Raw genomic sequence first — 18,192 nt, 5'->3', positions numbered from 1 at the left:
CAGAAGAAGACAGGAACAGTCAGTATATGCTTGAGTGTAGCAGCTCAACAAGACAGGCAAGGCATCTACACATCTGGACTCATTATGAATGAAATGTCTGCTCTTTCTCTCTACCTCTAGTGCAGGTGTGGACAGCAAGACGTGCGTGGACTGGACCACGTCTGCAGCGTGGATGTTGTTGTGATAAGCCACGTCGGCGTGGTAGTGATCCTCCAACGTCATCATGAAGGTAATGAAAGTGTCCGCTGGAATCTTAAAAGACTTGAGCAGCTCGCGCTCCTGCAGAGGGCGGGATGAACTTCAGTTACTGTTGTACTGCACCGCATGTTGGAGCTTGTACAAGGAGCACGTATACTGAGATTTGTTACCTGGAAAATGGTGTACATAGTGACCGTAAGTGGACGATTGCCAGAATGCTCAGAAACCTTAAAGATGTCAATTCCCCATCTGTTAATATCCTCCAACTCCTTCAAATGAACAAAAAGCACAATATGTTTTAGTTCAATACACAGGAGTCTGTACAGAATGTGCAGCTCTGAAATAACACGTTTTATAATCCTTGTACCTTTGCTAAAAGACTTTCCTGGCTGGCATTGACCCCAAATCGAGGGATGGTGGAGGGTGCGAGGCTGGGGCTGTGAGTTGCCTTCTTCACACCGCTGATCTGGGACATGGGCCGCTTCATCTTGTCCTCCTTGGTAGGAGGAGACATGATGTCCATGTCATGTTGTTTCTCTATCAGATGAAGAAAGAAAATATCAACAGTTCAGCCTCAGTGAGCAAACTAACTGCCCAGAATGAACTACTACAATCATTTATGATCATGTTCAGGGAAGTAAAAGGAGGGAAAGAGAGCCATTTTACCTAGGAAGGTACTTGAGATGAACTCTGAGACCTGGTTCCCTGAGCGGCTGGTTTCTGACAGTTGGGTGAGCTCTCGGTTCAGCATCCTCTTGAACTGGAAACACACAAGCATTCATGAGTTTGATTAAATAGATGTTTGATGAACTCTTGACAGAATAAAATAAATGAAACAAGCAGCCAGTTAATTACGTTTGACTTTGCAGCCAGAGACTTGTTGAATGTTTTACTGGGGTCCGTGTCTGCCGCTGTATGTATGCGTACGCTGTTATGGTGTGTGTAGTATTATTCAACAAGTCAGAAATCAGTGACTCTGACTGATGATGCAAGTGTAACATCTGCTAGGGGATGTACTGTCTCAACTGAGCAATTCACAACTCCTGACTCACTGAGTTGTCGCTTAGGCAGAAGAAAAACAACCACAGATTTATTTATCCATAATTTTTTACACCATAAACATCTCTGGATCATGAAAACATGAATGTGTGTGCACGAAACGGAAAGCGGTCTCAGATCAAGCCAACTCTCGCATCACCATCGGTTCTTCTCCGCACTCATTCACAAAAGGAGCAACATGTGAACCACAGACCCCCTTCAGACTTTGTCCCCTCCCTCCTCCCACTCCTTACCTGAATGAACATCCACGACACCGAGATGAAATAACTCACTTCTGGCATTTCAGCGCAAAATCAAGCATGGGAGCAACAAAAAAAAAACAGAGTGAGAGAGCCGGGCTTTCTGGCGATCCTCTGACACTGCCTGTAGTACACAGACAGCAGGGACACTGTGCTCCTACTCTGCTTGCTTGAGCAAAATCTACTGTAAGCAGGCAGTCCACTGGTTAGTGCTGCTGAGTCTTTGATCAGTTCGAACTGAATGTACGATGAAGAAAAAAAGAAAAAAGAAAACAGTTTAGAGGTCAGTGGAAGAAGAAGTGAGTGGAAGCATAGCTGTGGGATGCAAGGATGCGAAGGCAGAGAAGCCACACTCCTTCGCTCCCCCTGACTCTCCCTCATTCACTCTGTTACTGGCTGCTCCCGTATGTGTGTAAACAGAGAGAGAACGAGGTACTCTAATCCACGCCTCCCTCCAAAAAGGCCTAAGAATAGCAGCCAATGGACCGCTCGCTGCAGCAGAGGCCGGGAGGGACAGAGAGCCCTCATTGGCTCGAAGATGCACAAAGTGGGTGGGGCTGAGGTTGCAGGAGGTGGAGGTTGTGAGACGCACCATGTGCACCAAGTTTGAAGAAGATATGAAGAAAAAGCTTTGAATGGATGGGGGGGATTTCATTCATGTAGCCAAAAATAAAAGCAGTACACCATGTACTACATGATGTGTGGACATTGACCACTATGATGATCACTGACACACACACACACACACACACACACACACACACACACACACACACACACACACACACACACACACACACTATTTTGATATACTAGGAGGGGGGTCACCTTAGCATGATGACAAGAAGATTTTAATATGTGAATCATGGCGGACTGATACTAAATTACTGTCACACATGGAAGAAACCAAAGCAACGTAGTCATTGATCAGAAGCCATACTGGATCACTTTTCAATTTCAGCAGTTAAGGTTGTGAAAAATATCCTTAAATAGGGGGACAGTGGTATTTAAACAGGAATAGAAGTAAACTCTGTAGAGGTCTCATTGTCCTCAAAGTGTCAAGTGTCCTCAAAGACACTTTCAGGGGTCATTACTTTAAATTGTTCGATGAGGTCGTCCGTGATGCAGAAACAACCTCCTATGTGCCTGCCTTTGTTCCTGAGTGCCAGCATGGATAATTCTACCCCACTGACTGAAGCTGCTCATTGACTGATCTGCAGTACTAAGGTGGAGGAGGTTGCCTCCCACCAATCTCCAACTGCCACTACCACCACCGCCACGTGAATATGTGTAATGGTATACAAGCGGGCAATATAGGAGACGGCGATGTATGTGAGGGAAGTGTGTTTACGTGTGACATATATGTGTGCGTTAGTATGAAGAGCACGTGTATGCTGTGTGGGCGGTCTAATCATGGAATCGCTAGTCTGAGAAAAGGTGGAGGCGGGGGAGGAGAGGAGAGGTATAGATGGTGGAAGGATGGATGGGGGGATGCCGCTTCATCTCCAGCTCCCACTACCTCATTCACATTTTTCTGCACATGAGTGGGGGGAAGGGTGTGTCTAGTCTGTATTTGCATGAGTGAAACCGTCCCGCTCATTCATGGAATAAACCTCCCTCCAATCCGCTGATGGATGGGACATTCTATTCATACTTCCATGGAGGCTGATGGATTCTTAGTTGACGACAAACTGCACTTGAGGCACGTGACACACAGTCCTCAGGCTTAGCGCTATACTTGAATCTGATAGCTGTAAAGATTAGCATAGAGTAATAAAAAAAAGTGGTGGAAATTGTTAACATTGTACTGCTTTTAATATTCGCTATTGTGAGAAAGGATGACGCGATTCATCTCAGAAGGGAAGCACCGATTCAATTAAATTAATTCGATTTTTTTAACTTTGGCCATTAAGGCGCCATGTGAGGCAGCTGCTCCTCTGACATAAAAGAACCGACGCAGGCACAATGATGTCATCAGTCAATCAGTCTATCTATTGGTTTTATTATTATCTTTGTTTGTAGTTTGATGACCTTCAAATTGGATTTATTTTATTGTTTGTAAAAATTTACAAAGGAAAAAAAAACATCTACACCAGCAGATTTATGGATCTGAAATCTTTAAAAATGGCAATATCATAATGAATAAAACGAGTCACTGAATCTTTCAGGAAGGTGAATACAGTACAGATCAGGGAGACTGAACCTTTTGTCATCTGCACCCTGAATTTACAGGTGTTCCTGAGGGGAGCCATGGTACCCATGGTTAGCGGTAGCCACAAGTACCTTGTTTGAAGCCATCTCGCTAACAGAGTGTCGTGTCTTCAGCGTCTCCAGTTGTTCCAGGCACCAGTCCAGCTCGTCCAGAGTCTCTATGGCCAGCTGCTGGTGTGGCTCCTCTGTACAAGACAGACACAGGAGGTTATTATTGGACGGACTGGAAATATTTAGCTCAAATTAAAAAAAGAGGAGAAAAAAAGACACTCAAGTTTATTTTCTGTGACCTCCATTAATGAATCCTTTAGTGTGATGTATTGCCAGTACCCATGATTTTAGAGTTGACAAATCTAATCATGATAATATTCTGACTGTCTCTGCTGATGACGGCGTGTCCATTAGCAAATAGCTCACTGTAACACCAGCACCAACCTGCTAGGCTGGTCTTGCACATGGATGGAGGGTTGCTGCCTAAGGACCTCGTCCTGCACACAGACGGTTCAAAGATGACTTATGTTATGATGAGACTTTATTAAACATCGGGGGATATTTCATAAGAACCTACTTGCTGGCTGGGCGATCTTGCTGGCTGGTTATGACAGCAAAGTTACTTCGGACCGTCCTCAGGCTGGCGAGGACCTTTAAGAGGAATGACACAGAACGTGACAAACAAAACATTTGTCATGTGACATACTGTAACTACACGCCTCTTCAATATATCGATCTTTAACAAAGGGCTCCTTTGCCTTTGACATCAGACACAGTGGCGTTCATCCACCTGGTTAAAGCACCACGCAGCGGCATTCCCTTCTCACTCTCTCATGTTTTGACGGCATCACTGACTCCCTCTATGTCACGTCTGTCACCCCGTCTGTGGCGGTGACTGAGCACACGGAGAAAGCCCACAGAGTATTCAGTGTCCGAACCTGAGCCATGTCTGCACACCATCAGCCAGCATGCGAATTTAAACACCATGATCCAGCAGTATTGGATTCACCGCTTCTTTCACAGTGTAAATTGAGTACAAGTGTGACGCACGGCCCACGTAAGAGCCAGGCAACGCCAGTGGGATGCCTGATCCTGTCGTAAGGCCAACATATTGCTAAGGGGCTGTTCCGGTGAGGCAGTAAAGCCCTGTCTCATACCATCTGGACATCATTATAGTGGACCTGCTGTAAACAGTTATTTCTTTTTAACGCTTTTTTTTTATTATTAAAACAGCACAACCGTTTTTCACAGTTCTTCTGGAGAGGACTCACCTGTGCAAATGGAGTGACTATCATGTCTTCCGTATGTCTGCAATACAGAAGAGAATACACAGAAAGAGAGAACAGCTCATTACTGCAGAGAATAAAACTCAGCAACACTGACTGCAGATCAGTCTACTGCACATGATGTCACAGTGTTTGTTAAAGTTTAGTCATATAAAATAAATAGCACCTTAACCTTTAGTTTCACCTGGTGTTTGCCAAAAATACAGGGTCATCTGGAGGGATTCTCATAGTTGTTTGACAGATACGATATACACTCAGTATGCAGCTTTATCAAAAACAAATAAGACTTTCCATGCACTGCTAATGTGAGGGACTATACTAGTGCGGGTGGAGGGTAGGGAGGTATGAACCGGTAATTACAAGTAAATGAAAAAAATGCAGAGTGTGTTATTACACCTCTCTATGATGAGGCGGCACATGCAAAAACAGAAAAGAAAAGGTGTTTTTTGGGGGGGGGGTCAAACAGGGTCATAGGTGAATCTATTTTTAGTCACGCTGGTCAGGAGGGAAAAGAGGGAAACGGCCATGAAGCCATTGGAAGGAATGCATGAGAGGGCTTCAGGGAACAGAGTCAGTGGTTTTATCTGATTTTGATTTGATCATGTTGGTCTCACCGAGATGACAACCAGTTGACTTCCCAGTGCTTCAAGCTTTCTTCCCTTCAAACACACATATGCAAGAGGCGATGAGGAGACCTGTGACTGCTTACTTAACAAATGTGTTTAGACATTATGATGTGGGGCACTGGTTTAGGGACTGGAAACACACACGGTGAAAAAAAACAACAAAAAAAAAAACCCTCGAGCCTCTTCTTTCCAAGTGTTGCAGCACTGCAACCCCAGAGGAGCAGAACTGACATGCAAATATCCTGTGATGGAAATACAGTTAGTTATATTATTGTTGGGCTTTCCAAAACTGTCAATCGCTTAATTTTTCAGACACACGCAATGCGCAGCATGTTTCAATCGAGAACTGGGAGAAGAAATGCCGTAAAATTGACTCAAGGTGCAGCTTGGTTAGCAGTCTTAACGTTAAGAGTCAAGGAAATATCAAGTTTAATCATTCATGACCTGCAGTAAGACGTATGTAGAGGTTCCATTCGGAAGAAAAAGGAAATCTTAATCTCGCACAGTTTCACCTCAGATTTAAGATTTTACAGTTACAGAAATCATTTCTTCAGAATTTAACTGATCGCTAAACGTCAAGATAAGCACATAATTTTATAATTCCTGCATGGATCAGGAATTACAGCGAGGAAGTGAACTCATCCTTGCTCCCATAACCTCCTTTTTCTCCCAGAGAGACCCTGCATTGATTTGTCAACATAAAAACATTGACATCCAAAAAGGAAACATGAACTCAGTTTATTTCCATTACTGATTTGAAATAATATGGTATGTGGATTCCTTTTTAAATAGCACCTCTCCATTTTAGTCTATATCATGCATTCAGAAGATCGTTGTAACAAAGGTGAAGAAGAAGAGCTGTCTGTCAGCAGACGACGGCGGCTGAAACAGCTCGCAAATCACGGAAGGTAAAGATTCGATACAACAGAGCACTTTGGCAATGCAGGTTGTCACGTCCAAGTTGTGCATTGAATCTTTTTTCAAAAAAAGCCAATTACCACCTCAAACGAGAGGTCTTGACTGATGTGTTGCAGATGAACTTACAGGTCACTTGCAGTGGAGGAGTTTCTGGAAGGACCTTTGGGTGACAGGTCAAAGTCAGAGTCAGAGCGGTAGAGGAAGGATTCCCTCCGCTGGCTGTGAGGAAAGTTGGCCTGCAGGACCAGGCCGGAGCTGGGGCTGGCTTGGGGGTCCAGAGGACTGCGCCCCACCGACAATCCATTTTCCACATCGAAACTATGCACAAAGAGAAAGAGAGGGATGTCTGTGAGGAAAATGACTTAACAGGGTACAGAGTTTTACTTACGTGGACAGTCTGGGAAAGTTACATTGACAATGAGTGAGAAAAAAACCAAAACAATAGCCCACATTTAAAAATATCAGAGCTTTCATCACTCTATAGAACCGTAGTCGTTCATCTGTAAAACAGGAAAAATGGTAATTTAGAAGGAAGTGTCCCCATTATAAACCTGCTGACCACAATAAGAGGTACAGTTACACATTTAGGAGGGTGACCAGAAAGATATGACAGTGTGAAATATGTGGGAAAGCAGTTTTACACTGATACTGCTAAAACTGGCACAGCATCTAAATTTATCTAACAATGGGGATGCAAGGAAACACAAAGAGGAGGTGTTGAAAGCCCAAGACTGGGGGAGTTTGATTCTGGTGGCTGGGTGAATGATCATTACAATAACAATTGAGTTAGATCATAAAGAATAAATGGATAATTGTGCCCCTCCATCATTTTCATTAATGTATCATTGATGGAAAAGGTAGATAATGGCGTTAATATACGTCTGTCTCGTCGCTACCAGACTCACACCGCTTCAGTCACGATGTAGCCTCATTAAGGGTGTGATATCCGGGTTCCTAACGTTGTGATCATCCAGAGGAAGTCTGCAAGTACCAACGACAAGTATAAAATGATCAGAGTATTGCGTTGGGGGTCATGCAAGAGTGAGTCTAAAAATAGGCCGGCGCTCAGGTGAGGAGGAGTTCCTCTAGATCAAACATGATCTGTCTACAGAGAAACACCAAATAAAGGCATGATGAGGCCCCTCTTTGCAGTCAGGGCACGTTTCTGCCTTGATCCACCCCCCCAACCGTAGCCACTCTGACGACATTGGAACCCAGAGAAACTGTCAGCCTGCAGTCAGTTTGGCAACACATCTCCTTTTCTAAACAGTCTGTGGGACTTCAGAGCAGAAATCTACACTTCAGCAAAACAACCGTTCGTAGAATATGCAGGGTTTTGAATGGAAAGATGCGAGGACAAAAACCCAGTCTGTTTCATATTAATACAGCAGGGAGAATGATATTGAAATATAAAAACTTCTGACTTCAATTGACTCAATTGACAATTGACAATTGACCATTGACTCAAAACATCAGCATAGTTTTCCAAAGCAGATATGCTGGTTTGAGCTCAGGTGTATTCAGTAACAATAACCAGGATTTACTTCAATTGCTAACACTAACAATTACTGCGAACAAGCAAGTAAAGAGAAGGGTCTGTGTTTCAGTAGATGAAACATGCAGATGATTAATCACCATGATGTTAAGAGGCAGTTCATATAATTATTCAAATCAGTAGTAAAGTAAATGCAGCTGCTCTGCCACGAGGGTCCATTTTATGGTAACCAACCAAACTATATCAGTACCAGCGAGTAGCATTTTACGATAATCAATCAGTGTCAAATATCAGGACCAGTGCCCAAGAACATCTGTTGAGGATGTAAAATATAGGCTACTGAAAGGAAGGGAGAGCTTGTGATGTCACCCCTGCAGTGTGATCGAGCACAAAACAGGTCTCCAGTGTGGTTACTTCCATCAAAATCTTGACACGGACAAATCTCTGCAATACTTGTATGTGTGAAACGCAAAATTGGCCATGACAACAGATCTGATCTGAAGAAACACCTGGAAAAACACGAAATATCGCTACAACCTGAAGTGTGAATCGTATTTGAGTTTGGCTTTTTAAAAAAAAAAAAAAAAAATGTTTGTCTTTGTTGTTGTAAAAAGTAAAGTACATGTACCCAACCCCTATCTGACACGTAAGTGCTTAACTGTAAATGCTAACATGCTGATTGTTAGCATTAGCATTCACTGTCTCAATTTGTAGTATTAGCATGGTAACACCTGCGAACGAGCATTAAACCCAAAGTACAGCCGAGGTGGATGGTCAACAGTTTTGTTCATAAACCAAAGACTTGGACAGACGTTCACGGATCAGACATCAGAAAGGTAGTGATCCGTGCACCCCGCTGTCACTCAACAGCGCCGATCCATACGTAGTTTAAGTAAATTCTCAATGAATTTATTTTTCACATTTTGATAATGATGATAATCAATCAATACCAAGATCAGCCAATGTTTATTTTAATGGAACAAAAATGGCCCATCTCCAAAATAGTATTAATACTTAACTGCAGCAAATAAAATAGAACTATATAAGCTGTTTTTTTTTCATAACTGGAGATATGTCAAAACAACAGCAGCGTGCAACCATCGCCATACTTCCTTCCTCTGTACGCTTCTCTCTCCCCGCTACCCTCCGAGGATGCTGCATGAGGACAAGACGTTGGTGTATTACTGGCTATTACATAACAGCAGCTGAGCAGAAACCCCCATCCCTCCATTCATGTGACAGATTCAGACACACTGACTGCACTATATGGAGCCGAGCAGAGGAGTCAGAGGGAGGGAAGACAGCGGGTTAGGGAGAAGGCAAAGGAGAGAGCAAGGCTAAGATAAATGGGGCAAAGAGAGAGTAAATACTATTTCAAAGAGAGTGCAGCCTGTTCTCACACACACACACACACACACACACACACACACACACACACACACACGAGGGTCTTCTGGGCAAAGGGGTATTGCTGTGACTGCTAATAGTGTTGACAGAAAAACAAAGAGATGAAACCGGTTTATTATGTGTAAATCATGGGCCACAGGAGTGCAACATGCCACCTTTCACACCTGCAATGTGAAACGCTTTGCTGTGTAGACACACACATCACCTGACTCTGTTACTATGATACACACAGACTCCTCTCCTCACCCTTTCTTGCTTTCTCCATCCATCTCTGTCCTCCCTAATGATGCTACACCCCTGACTGTTCCTGCTCTGACCAGAAACGCCTTTCTATTTTTACTTCTACTTCACGCTTCTGTCTCTGTGCTGCTAAATTTAGCCTCCCCTTGCATGCGGGAATAGCGCGAGAGGCAGTGATGCAGCTAAAAATAGGATTTCAGGTAGAATACACAGACCCCCCCCCCCCTCCCACACACACACACACACACACACACTCACTCTCTCCCCTCCCATTGCATCACAGAGAAGTAGATTCTTGCCTCCATTCATGAATATTTATGGAGAGGATTCTATTTGAAGCCGGTGCCGAGCTAAAATTAGATCACAGATCGCAATATCGCCCACGTCTTTCCCTCGCTGCTGCTTCACTTCCAGTTTTTCTCCTCTTTCTCTCACGATCAGCTGTTGTGAGTTCAGCACAGGGGAGTGTTGGAGTTACTCACGACACTGGACTGTTCAACTTTTACACACACACACACAGACATACTCAGACACACACACTCACACACACACACATATGCACACACACGCACAGAGGATACTATAGTGCACACAGAGATGTACGATCCACAAGAGTAGAAAGTTATGATAACGGCTTCAGTATACACAGTTGTATGAACAGAGAAAGTAGTTGTTGCCACGGCAACACCTAATGGGATTTGTAAAGAAGCAAATGAAAATGTAAATGTTGGTTGCTCCAGAGGGGTTTTGATTCAGACTGTTTGTCATGTCGTGTGTATTGATGTGCTGCACTGATTTATATCTCATGAAACCAACTTAGTATGGAATTTAAATCGTAAATGAACGACAAACATACGATGCTTTAAAAGTATCAAATATGACCGGATATATGTTTTAGTCTTGTCGTGAATGAAGCTATTGGATATTTTTCACACAGGAGATGATAATGAAATGTGCTTCAAAGCATTTTCTTAACACCTCCATTGTGCTGCGTCTGTTAGCACACAGTTTACTTAACGTATCCTAAACATGTCAACTGAGAGAGTTTGTGTTTTTAACAGGTCAAAGGTCGGCAGTCAGACTCAGCGCGCATGTTTGTCTGGACAAGAGGTGCCCACAGAAACAGCGTGGCTGGTCTTCAAATATCACCCTGTTGTCTTTGTGTCTTTCACATATCCACCATGCAGTCGCACCCACCCACCTTTTCTCTCCTTCTCCTGTCACCCTCCCTCTCTCCCTTTCTCAGCCTCGAACACAGCGACAAAAATAACAAGGACAGAATGGAACATTTTTTAAATAATGCTTTTTTTTTGTGCGTGTGCGCCTGCGTGTGTAAACTTGTTGGTTCGTGATGATAGATGAGGGTAGATGCAGTGAAATAAATCTACTCAGAATCTGAGGAGAGGCTCCCTCTACTGAGATTATGTGGCACTGCATGTCATTGTCTAGTGGGAGTGAAATCCAAGCAGTAAAAAGCTGAAACAGTATTTCAGTTTGAAATATTTGTCCGTGTGAATCAGTGACTACTGTTTCAAACATCTTGAGTTGAAAACGTTTCTATTTTCAATGGTCTTAAACGATAAAAGATAGATCTTTATGGGGACAAAATTTTAGATCCAGCTTGAATAAACATAGATATTTATATCTTGGCACAGCAGGGTGACAGGGATGGAACTCATATAACAATACAAGTAACTTACAATATATTTAATGTTAATATATGTCAAAGTGACAAATATTCAAAACCACATTTGTGATAAACTCATGCAATGATGATGCAGTATCAAGAAAAGAAAGAACTACCAATCTTACGTTACTGTATTTACAGCAGACCCGGTATCAGTAACTTGAAGATCATACAAGGGCTGTGCAATTCATCAAAATTCGACTTGAATCACAATATTTTTCAAAATAACCTTATATTAGCACTGCAGAGATGACGTCACCAAACATCTCACCTATCATTTAAATGGGTTTTTTCAATGGAAATGAGAATTAAAAAATTCAACATTCCGACTGACGTCACTAATCGCGTCACTATGAGTCCAAATAATCACAGTTAATTCATTATTTTACAATCATGCCATCCTCAAACATTTATGAACAACAGCATGGTGTAAAATACTACAGGTACCAGATTAGGATTACATTGAAAGTCACTGGATGATTTTACTGAAGTATTCCAAATATATTCAACATTTTTCAAGTGCAGAGACGATGAAGGCCTCCAACACAAAAGCTAACACTCAACCTAAAGCGCAGGACATGACTTTAGGATTGGAAAAGGTTTAACAGATCGCAGCAACATTTCAAAATCAAAAACTGCCTCTAATACGTGCACACGCACATACCCACACACACACACACACACACACACACACACACACACACACACACACACACACATACGTGTGATTAGTTTCTGTAGTCTAACGCCAACATTTCTGGGCATCCTGAAGCCTTTCACAAAAAAAAAAAAAAATGTAATGAGAGAGGTGTGTTACGGCGTTTGTTATTTAAGTGGCTGGCTGGTAAAAGTGTGATTGATGGTAACCTGTCAGTGGCCCTGATACTCGACACCCTGCCTGCGTCACCGCCTGTCACGGCAACGTCAATCCCATCTGGGGAGCGTTAGACAGAGAGCGCAAGAGAGAGAGAGGGAGAGAGAGGGAGAGAGAGAAAGGGAGATAGAGAGAGAGCGAGAGAGAGAGCGATAGATAGGGCGAGCTGTCATCTGAACCTTCATTCATCATTCCCAGGCCTTTTTGCTACCCAAGGTAGAATTAGTTACACCAGAGCAGACTTGTAGGACCGGCTCAGCCATTTCTCCAAAAGCCATGAAAAGGCAAAGAGACGGTGCTTATTACATGTCACATGGACTTCATTCAGTGGTGCTTGAGGGTATAGTATTTCCTCTGATAATTTGGAATAAATTGTACCTATTCACCATTGCATGATGATAAGTGTGTTGAAAGCAGGCAGACGTCACTGAAGAACCGTGAAAGAATGGCAGCCAAACTCACTCACATGTTTTTTCAGCTGCATGTGTGTGCTGCGTCACAGATTAGGATCAGCTACCAGCAGCAGCCTCTGAGGAGCCGTACCAAGCACAGCGGGGTCAGCCAAGGATGACCCCGTAGCTGGTGGACGACCTCAACAGTTTCCTCCAAAGCCTCCAGTAGCACCAGTCTCATCAGTGCATGTGTTCTGGGATGTTTTAGCAATAATGTCCCAGTAGCCCTTCTCTCTCTCTCTCTCCCACACACACACACACACACACACACACACACGCGCGCGCGCGCGCGCACACAAATTCACAATGCTTTGTTGATCTGTGAGACTTATCTGCTCTAAATTGGTGACTTTAACTTGAGGAGAATCCTTTTACTCTTCTCCATCAACTCTCATTACTTGCATGTTTTTATATCCAAGTAAACCAAGGACCACAACTAAATCATAATCTTGTGCCACAGACAAACTGCACACATTGTGTTGATTTGATGCAAAAATGTTCAATAGCCGTTGGCTCTAAAAAAAAAATTGATGCAAAATAAAAAGCGAAATAATCCTAACATCTTGAATTCCCTTATTATACATTATTTTAGCTACTGCATTGTTGAAGTACAACTTAACACTGCATGTTTCAGCATTGATAAACATATTTTTGGAAGGGTAATTTGTTACACTACACTCAATAAATGTACCTATAAATCTGTCAGAAGCAGGAGAACACAAATGCTCTGTAACATGTCGTGTTGCACTTCGGTTCATCCAAACCTCCCGAATAAATTACATGAACAACGATTTAAAGTATATTTGTCAACTTATTATTCTCTAAATTATTATCATCAGGCCAGTTATTTTCACATCTGGTGGGCCAAATCAAACCAAATGTTGGTTTCTCTGTAGATCTCTGAGAGATGCACAGTTTTAGTGTTGCTTTACCAACAAACAGGATATTAAATAACCAAAGGTTAAAAGGTCATTCTAATAGTATCAACTGATACCTGAGGTGCAGCGGTCATGCAAGCAAACATCAGATGCTGCTCTGTTTGTGCCTCTCTGTTACAGACTAATCCTGCTGTTAAAAAACAACAGAGGAACACTCTGACACCGTGTATCCACCTTTACACGATTGTTTGAAAAATTCTATCACAGAGCCGCCGGCAAAAACCGATCCAATCTTGGTGTTCAGATGACAGCAAACCATAGGCACTCTGCAACTGCATTATAAATGTGTGTCTATTGTTCAGAACCAGGGAGTGGAAAGAGGTTTTCTAGAATGTGAGCCAGTGTAGTGTTAGCTGGCACAACAGACAGAGACACTTCGCTGACCTTTGCATAAAGCAAGTCACTTCTGAACAGAATTAAGAGTCACGCAGTGTGACGACTTTGTGCTGAGCCAACGATGTGAAAACAGGCGCTTTTGTTTCTCCAGCTGACCGTTGAGGAGTTTGACACAGCAGGGAAACTTGTTACTTCATCAAGGAAATCATATCATGTCAACAAATGTTGGGTAGAAAGATTTATTTTTAATTTGAAATCAACAGCCAGCAAATAGCTTTCAAAGCTAACCAGTAGAATTGGTGTATCTGCTAGACAAACGGACAACTGGTTTACCACACACACTACACCTCTGTTCCATTTACAGACCAGCTGTTGATTTAGCAACAAGTTAGATGACTGCCAACATGTATGTGTGTGTGTGTGTGTGTGTGTGTGGTCACTGTCTTCCTGTACTTAAGTGTAGAATATAGCCCCTCCACTGTGATTTAGTCAGAGCAGTTTATTTTGCTGTGAATTCAAAGCAGCCAAAAGCAATATTCAGACAGAAAAAGAGAGAGAAAACTAACAAATAGACACGCGCGCGTGTGTGTGTGAGCATCTATATCTGATGTGAAGTGTATTCTCAGTGTCTCCTTTCTGGCGTCCCTGGGATCATCCCTCTGCTTTCTTAAGGAAAACAACACCTCTGCGTCACGACGTCTGCACATGGACATGTGGCGCAGGCTGACCTCTGAAGCAGCTGCTGAACAGAGTCTATCTCTCCATCCACTGTTAGAGTATAAACAGTAGTGTGGTATCACATCCTGATCAGGGAGACAGTTGTGTCAGCTGCAGACATGCTGTGTGTTTTCACTCAGCAAAGATGAAGGATTTGTCCCAGGTGACGGCAGTACTTTTCATCTTTTCTAAAAAAAAAAAAAAAAAAATCAAATTGGTTGCACAAGTTATTAGCTGCAAGCGATGTTAAAAAGTCCAAAATACTGAGCGATTCTTGCTTTTTTGTCTAGTTTTTGAAAAAAAATCGCCTAAAGCTGTAGTAGACATCCTGCACTTTGATCAAAGGGTCACATTGTCAGAAAACTAAGGGCCCCAGGGGCTGGATATTCCTGAGCTATTATTCTCTACCACTTGAAACGGGGCACCACCACACTTCCAGAACGGTTCTTTCATTGCAAATGTAGCGGAGTCATACACTAAATGAAAACGGAATAGCCGTTCCTCTAATTAGGCCAATTGCTTAATATAATTTTCTTTCCAATGCGAGGAATACTATCCCCAAAAGTAAACACATTTGAAATAAATTATATTTTGCGCACCGTGTCAGCCATTTGGCATATAATAAGGCCATGTCTGACATTTCTGTAAACATATCTCTCTTGTTTACGGCTACATCACATCTACGTCCCTCACACACAAGTGAACAGACCAGGCTACAAGTTCTATTTGCTGGATAATCATGAGCTGTTCTTTCGAATGAATCAAGGAAAACAAATGGCTCCCAAAAAGGAACCGCTCCTGGGTGTGAACGACAACTTAAGATACGCGATCCTAGCCTATAGCTTGATTTATAGCTGTGCGTCTCCTGGTCACATCTCCACCCACAGCGACGTGAGTCTGTCCTGCATTTGATTTATTTCAGTAAATAAAAATGTTGGTAATTCATTATTAACTCCCAAAACGATGAACTCTTTTTTTACCCACCATTGCTGAAAATACACAAAGGAATTCAACGCAGCGTCATAAAAGCCCTTCTACCATCCACTGTTTCGGAGGCATAATCTATAATCTACGGGGTAGGTCACATGATTAGGTTACAAATTGACCTGATGCACGATCAAGCCTTGGTGGCCACCAACAATACACCTCTGTGTAGCAAGGGACAAATGACTCGAGAGCTCTGTAGGTTGAAAGGGTTTATCTTGCGTGATTCTTTATCTTCAGCTCTTATATTTGAAATGAGTCGGACATTTGAGGAATCCTTCATTTTGAGGAGCTGTTCAAATTTATTTGTGATGGAACTGACTGACGAGCCGGTGTGTGTTCGTTGGCGAGTCGTCCTTCGCTCCACGTTGTACATATGGTCCTGTTGAACACTATAGAGCGTTGTTCCAGCTAGGAGTGTCACCTGTACGTCAGACACACACACTACTCCTTCAATAAATACACTATCATGAGGAAAGACCTATAAAAGACAACACAGTGTTATCATTATACCATGGTGTAAAAGTCAACAAGGCGAGGTCATTTTTACACACACACACACACACACACACACACACACACACACACACACACACACACACACACACGCGCGTGAGGTCTCTGTTATCCTCCAGGATCATATGGAGCAGCAGAGAAAACAGAGAGGAGAGAGAGGAGATGAATTGGAGGGTCTGAAGGCGAGAGGAGATGCGAGGAGAAGACGAGTGAGAGAAGTTCATTACTGCGTCTATAAAAGGGTGGTAATATGATAAGTGTAGCGAGGTGTTATTGGCAACGAGACATAAAGGGAAAGGAACCCATCAGCCCGATGTCAGAGGGAGAACAGGAGTACCTGAATGGTGATAATCAGCGGCATCACGACAACATGAAATGGAACAGTCCCGACTTCTTCACACCGAGCGAGTGTTAAACTTTTGTGGAAACCCACTTATTGTCCGTCTCTCTCTCCTCTGTGTGTGAGCTACAGACCCACAGGGAGCCACACGCTCCTTTCTCTTGCAGTCTGCTTGAGGATTTTATGTTTCTTTGTTATTAGGAAAACCTTAGACATACTGGAGGTTTTTAGTTAGTTGCACAGCTGAGAACAATATACAAATTTAGCTACAGCAACATGCAAATTTTCATTTCTTTTAAACTATGTATTTGCTGTCATTCTGTACGATGTATCTAACAATTACTTCAGTATCGTTACCCTTAAAATGTAGAGACTACGAGTATAAAACTCAGGCAGTCACACTCACGAGCAAATTTTCTATCTTAAGATGTGAGCTGAAGATAAAAATTTCCCTGAATTTGATTTCCTTACAAAGACTTTCCTCATTATAAAAGGCAGGTTGTGTGAGATATTTAAATAGGAAATAATTTGCTTCTAAATTTAATTGTTCAAAAGCAAGTAAATCAAGGAAAATGTCCAAATTAGCTCCTTTTTCTATGGTTTATTCAAGGTCCAAGTATCTTGAAGCCAAACACTCCTATCACAAGAGAAAGGGTTCTCCTATAAAACAAAGTCTCTCTCCCTCTCTCTCTGACACACACACGCACACACACACACACACACACACACACACACACACACACGCACGTTATTCTTTTACGTTGCAAAAATGATGCCTGTGTCTGGAAGTTTTGTAACTAGACAGTAAATCTGTGGAATTTCAGAAGAACTTAGTGTTAGTCACATGACAAGTTAAGAGGCTGAAGGTTAAAAATGACCCCTATTTGTGTGTGTGTGTGTGTGTGTGTACGTGTGTGTGTGTGTGTTCTATGTACCTCTATAGGAACACAGCTCAACATACACACCACCACCTGACCTGTTCCTGCAGTCTGTGGGGCAGATAAATGAAGGTCTGTGATGCCGATCACCATTAAGAGCCACTGATGATTTCAGAAGATGCTTTGGAAACACTTTCAGACACATTTATTACCGTAATGTCTCTTGGCTGGGACCCTTCCTTCCCCGCCGCCAGGGCCAGTGAAAGCTTTGCTCCGTGGAGGGTACAGAACAACTTCATCATTCCTACAAATACTGCATGATTAATTCATCATGGCCATGTTGACCTTTAGCACAAGCGCTATGTCCGTCTCAAAAATAACCGTTGATGTTCACATATTTATCTGGGAGAAGAATTTAAAAAACGACTGCTCTTTAACAAAGTCTGGCATCTATAATTTCCAACCCCGTCCAAACTGTAAACTTGGGAGATTTTAATAAATCATGTAGATGAAGATCTCACGTTCCTGTCCTCTTTTCACAGGTCAACAAGACAGAGGAGATTACCGAGTTTCAAAGAAATGCACTTCCATAGCTCATCTCTGTTACCTCACTCACATACAACACGCCAAATCTGTCACCTATGATAAGCTCTTAATTCAGATTAAATTACTCTGAGCATAAATCACGTTCCCTCCCTCCAACACACCCCGCAAAGCTCATACTTGTATGGGCTGTCAGAGGTCCATTTAGAAATAATCGTTAGGGCTCTGTGGGATTTTTCCATCCCTCTCCTGGCTGT

The 18,192-nt window shown here is 42.7% G+C and overlaps 1 protein-coding gene across 3 annotated transcripts in view; it reads right to left on the bottom strand.

Moving 5' to 3' along the window:
* Positions 1–18,192, bottom strand: part of pde4ca (phosphodiesterase 4C, cAMP-specific a) — a 54,309-nt gene that overhangs the window by 4,438 nt on the left and 31,679 nt on the right. For all 3 annotated transcript variants that reach the window (XM_086203356.1, XM_086203355.1, XM_086203357.1), the window contains 10 exons: positions 6,655–6,846; positions 5,599–5,643; positions 4,970–5,006; positions 4,276–4,349; positions 4,143–4,195; positions 3,780–3,892; positions 865–958; positions 566–735; positions 369–467; positions 115–279 (listed from right to left, as the gene is read on the bottom strand). In XM_086203356.1, coding sequence (XP_086059482.1) covers positions 115–279; positions 369–467; positions 566–735; positions 865–958; positions 3,780–3,892; positions 4,143–4,195; positions 4,276–4,349; positions 4,970–5,006; positions 5,599–5,643; positions 6,655–6,846 — 1,042 coding nt within the window. The remainder of the gene's footprint in view (positions 1–114; positions 280–368; positions 468–565; positions 736–864; positions 959–3,779; positions 3,893–4,142; positions 4,196–4,275; positions 4,350–4,969; positions 5,007–5,598; positions 5,644–6,654; positions 6,847–18,192) is intronic.

Source organism: Aulostomus chinensis, chromosome 5 (assembly GCF_037954235.1).
Source record: "Aulostomus chinensis isolate RoL2024-O1b breed Wild chromosome 5, RoL_Achi_v1.0, whole genome shotgun sequence".
In the NCBI taxonomy this organism is placed as follows: Eukaryota; Metazoa; Chordata; class Actinopteri; order Syngnathiformes; family Aulostomidae; genus Aulostomus; species Aulostomus chinensis.
The sequence above is the reverse complement of the archived record's forward strand: the minus strand, read 5'-3'. Positions and strand labels throughout refer to the sequence as shown.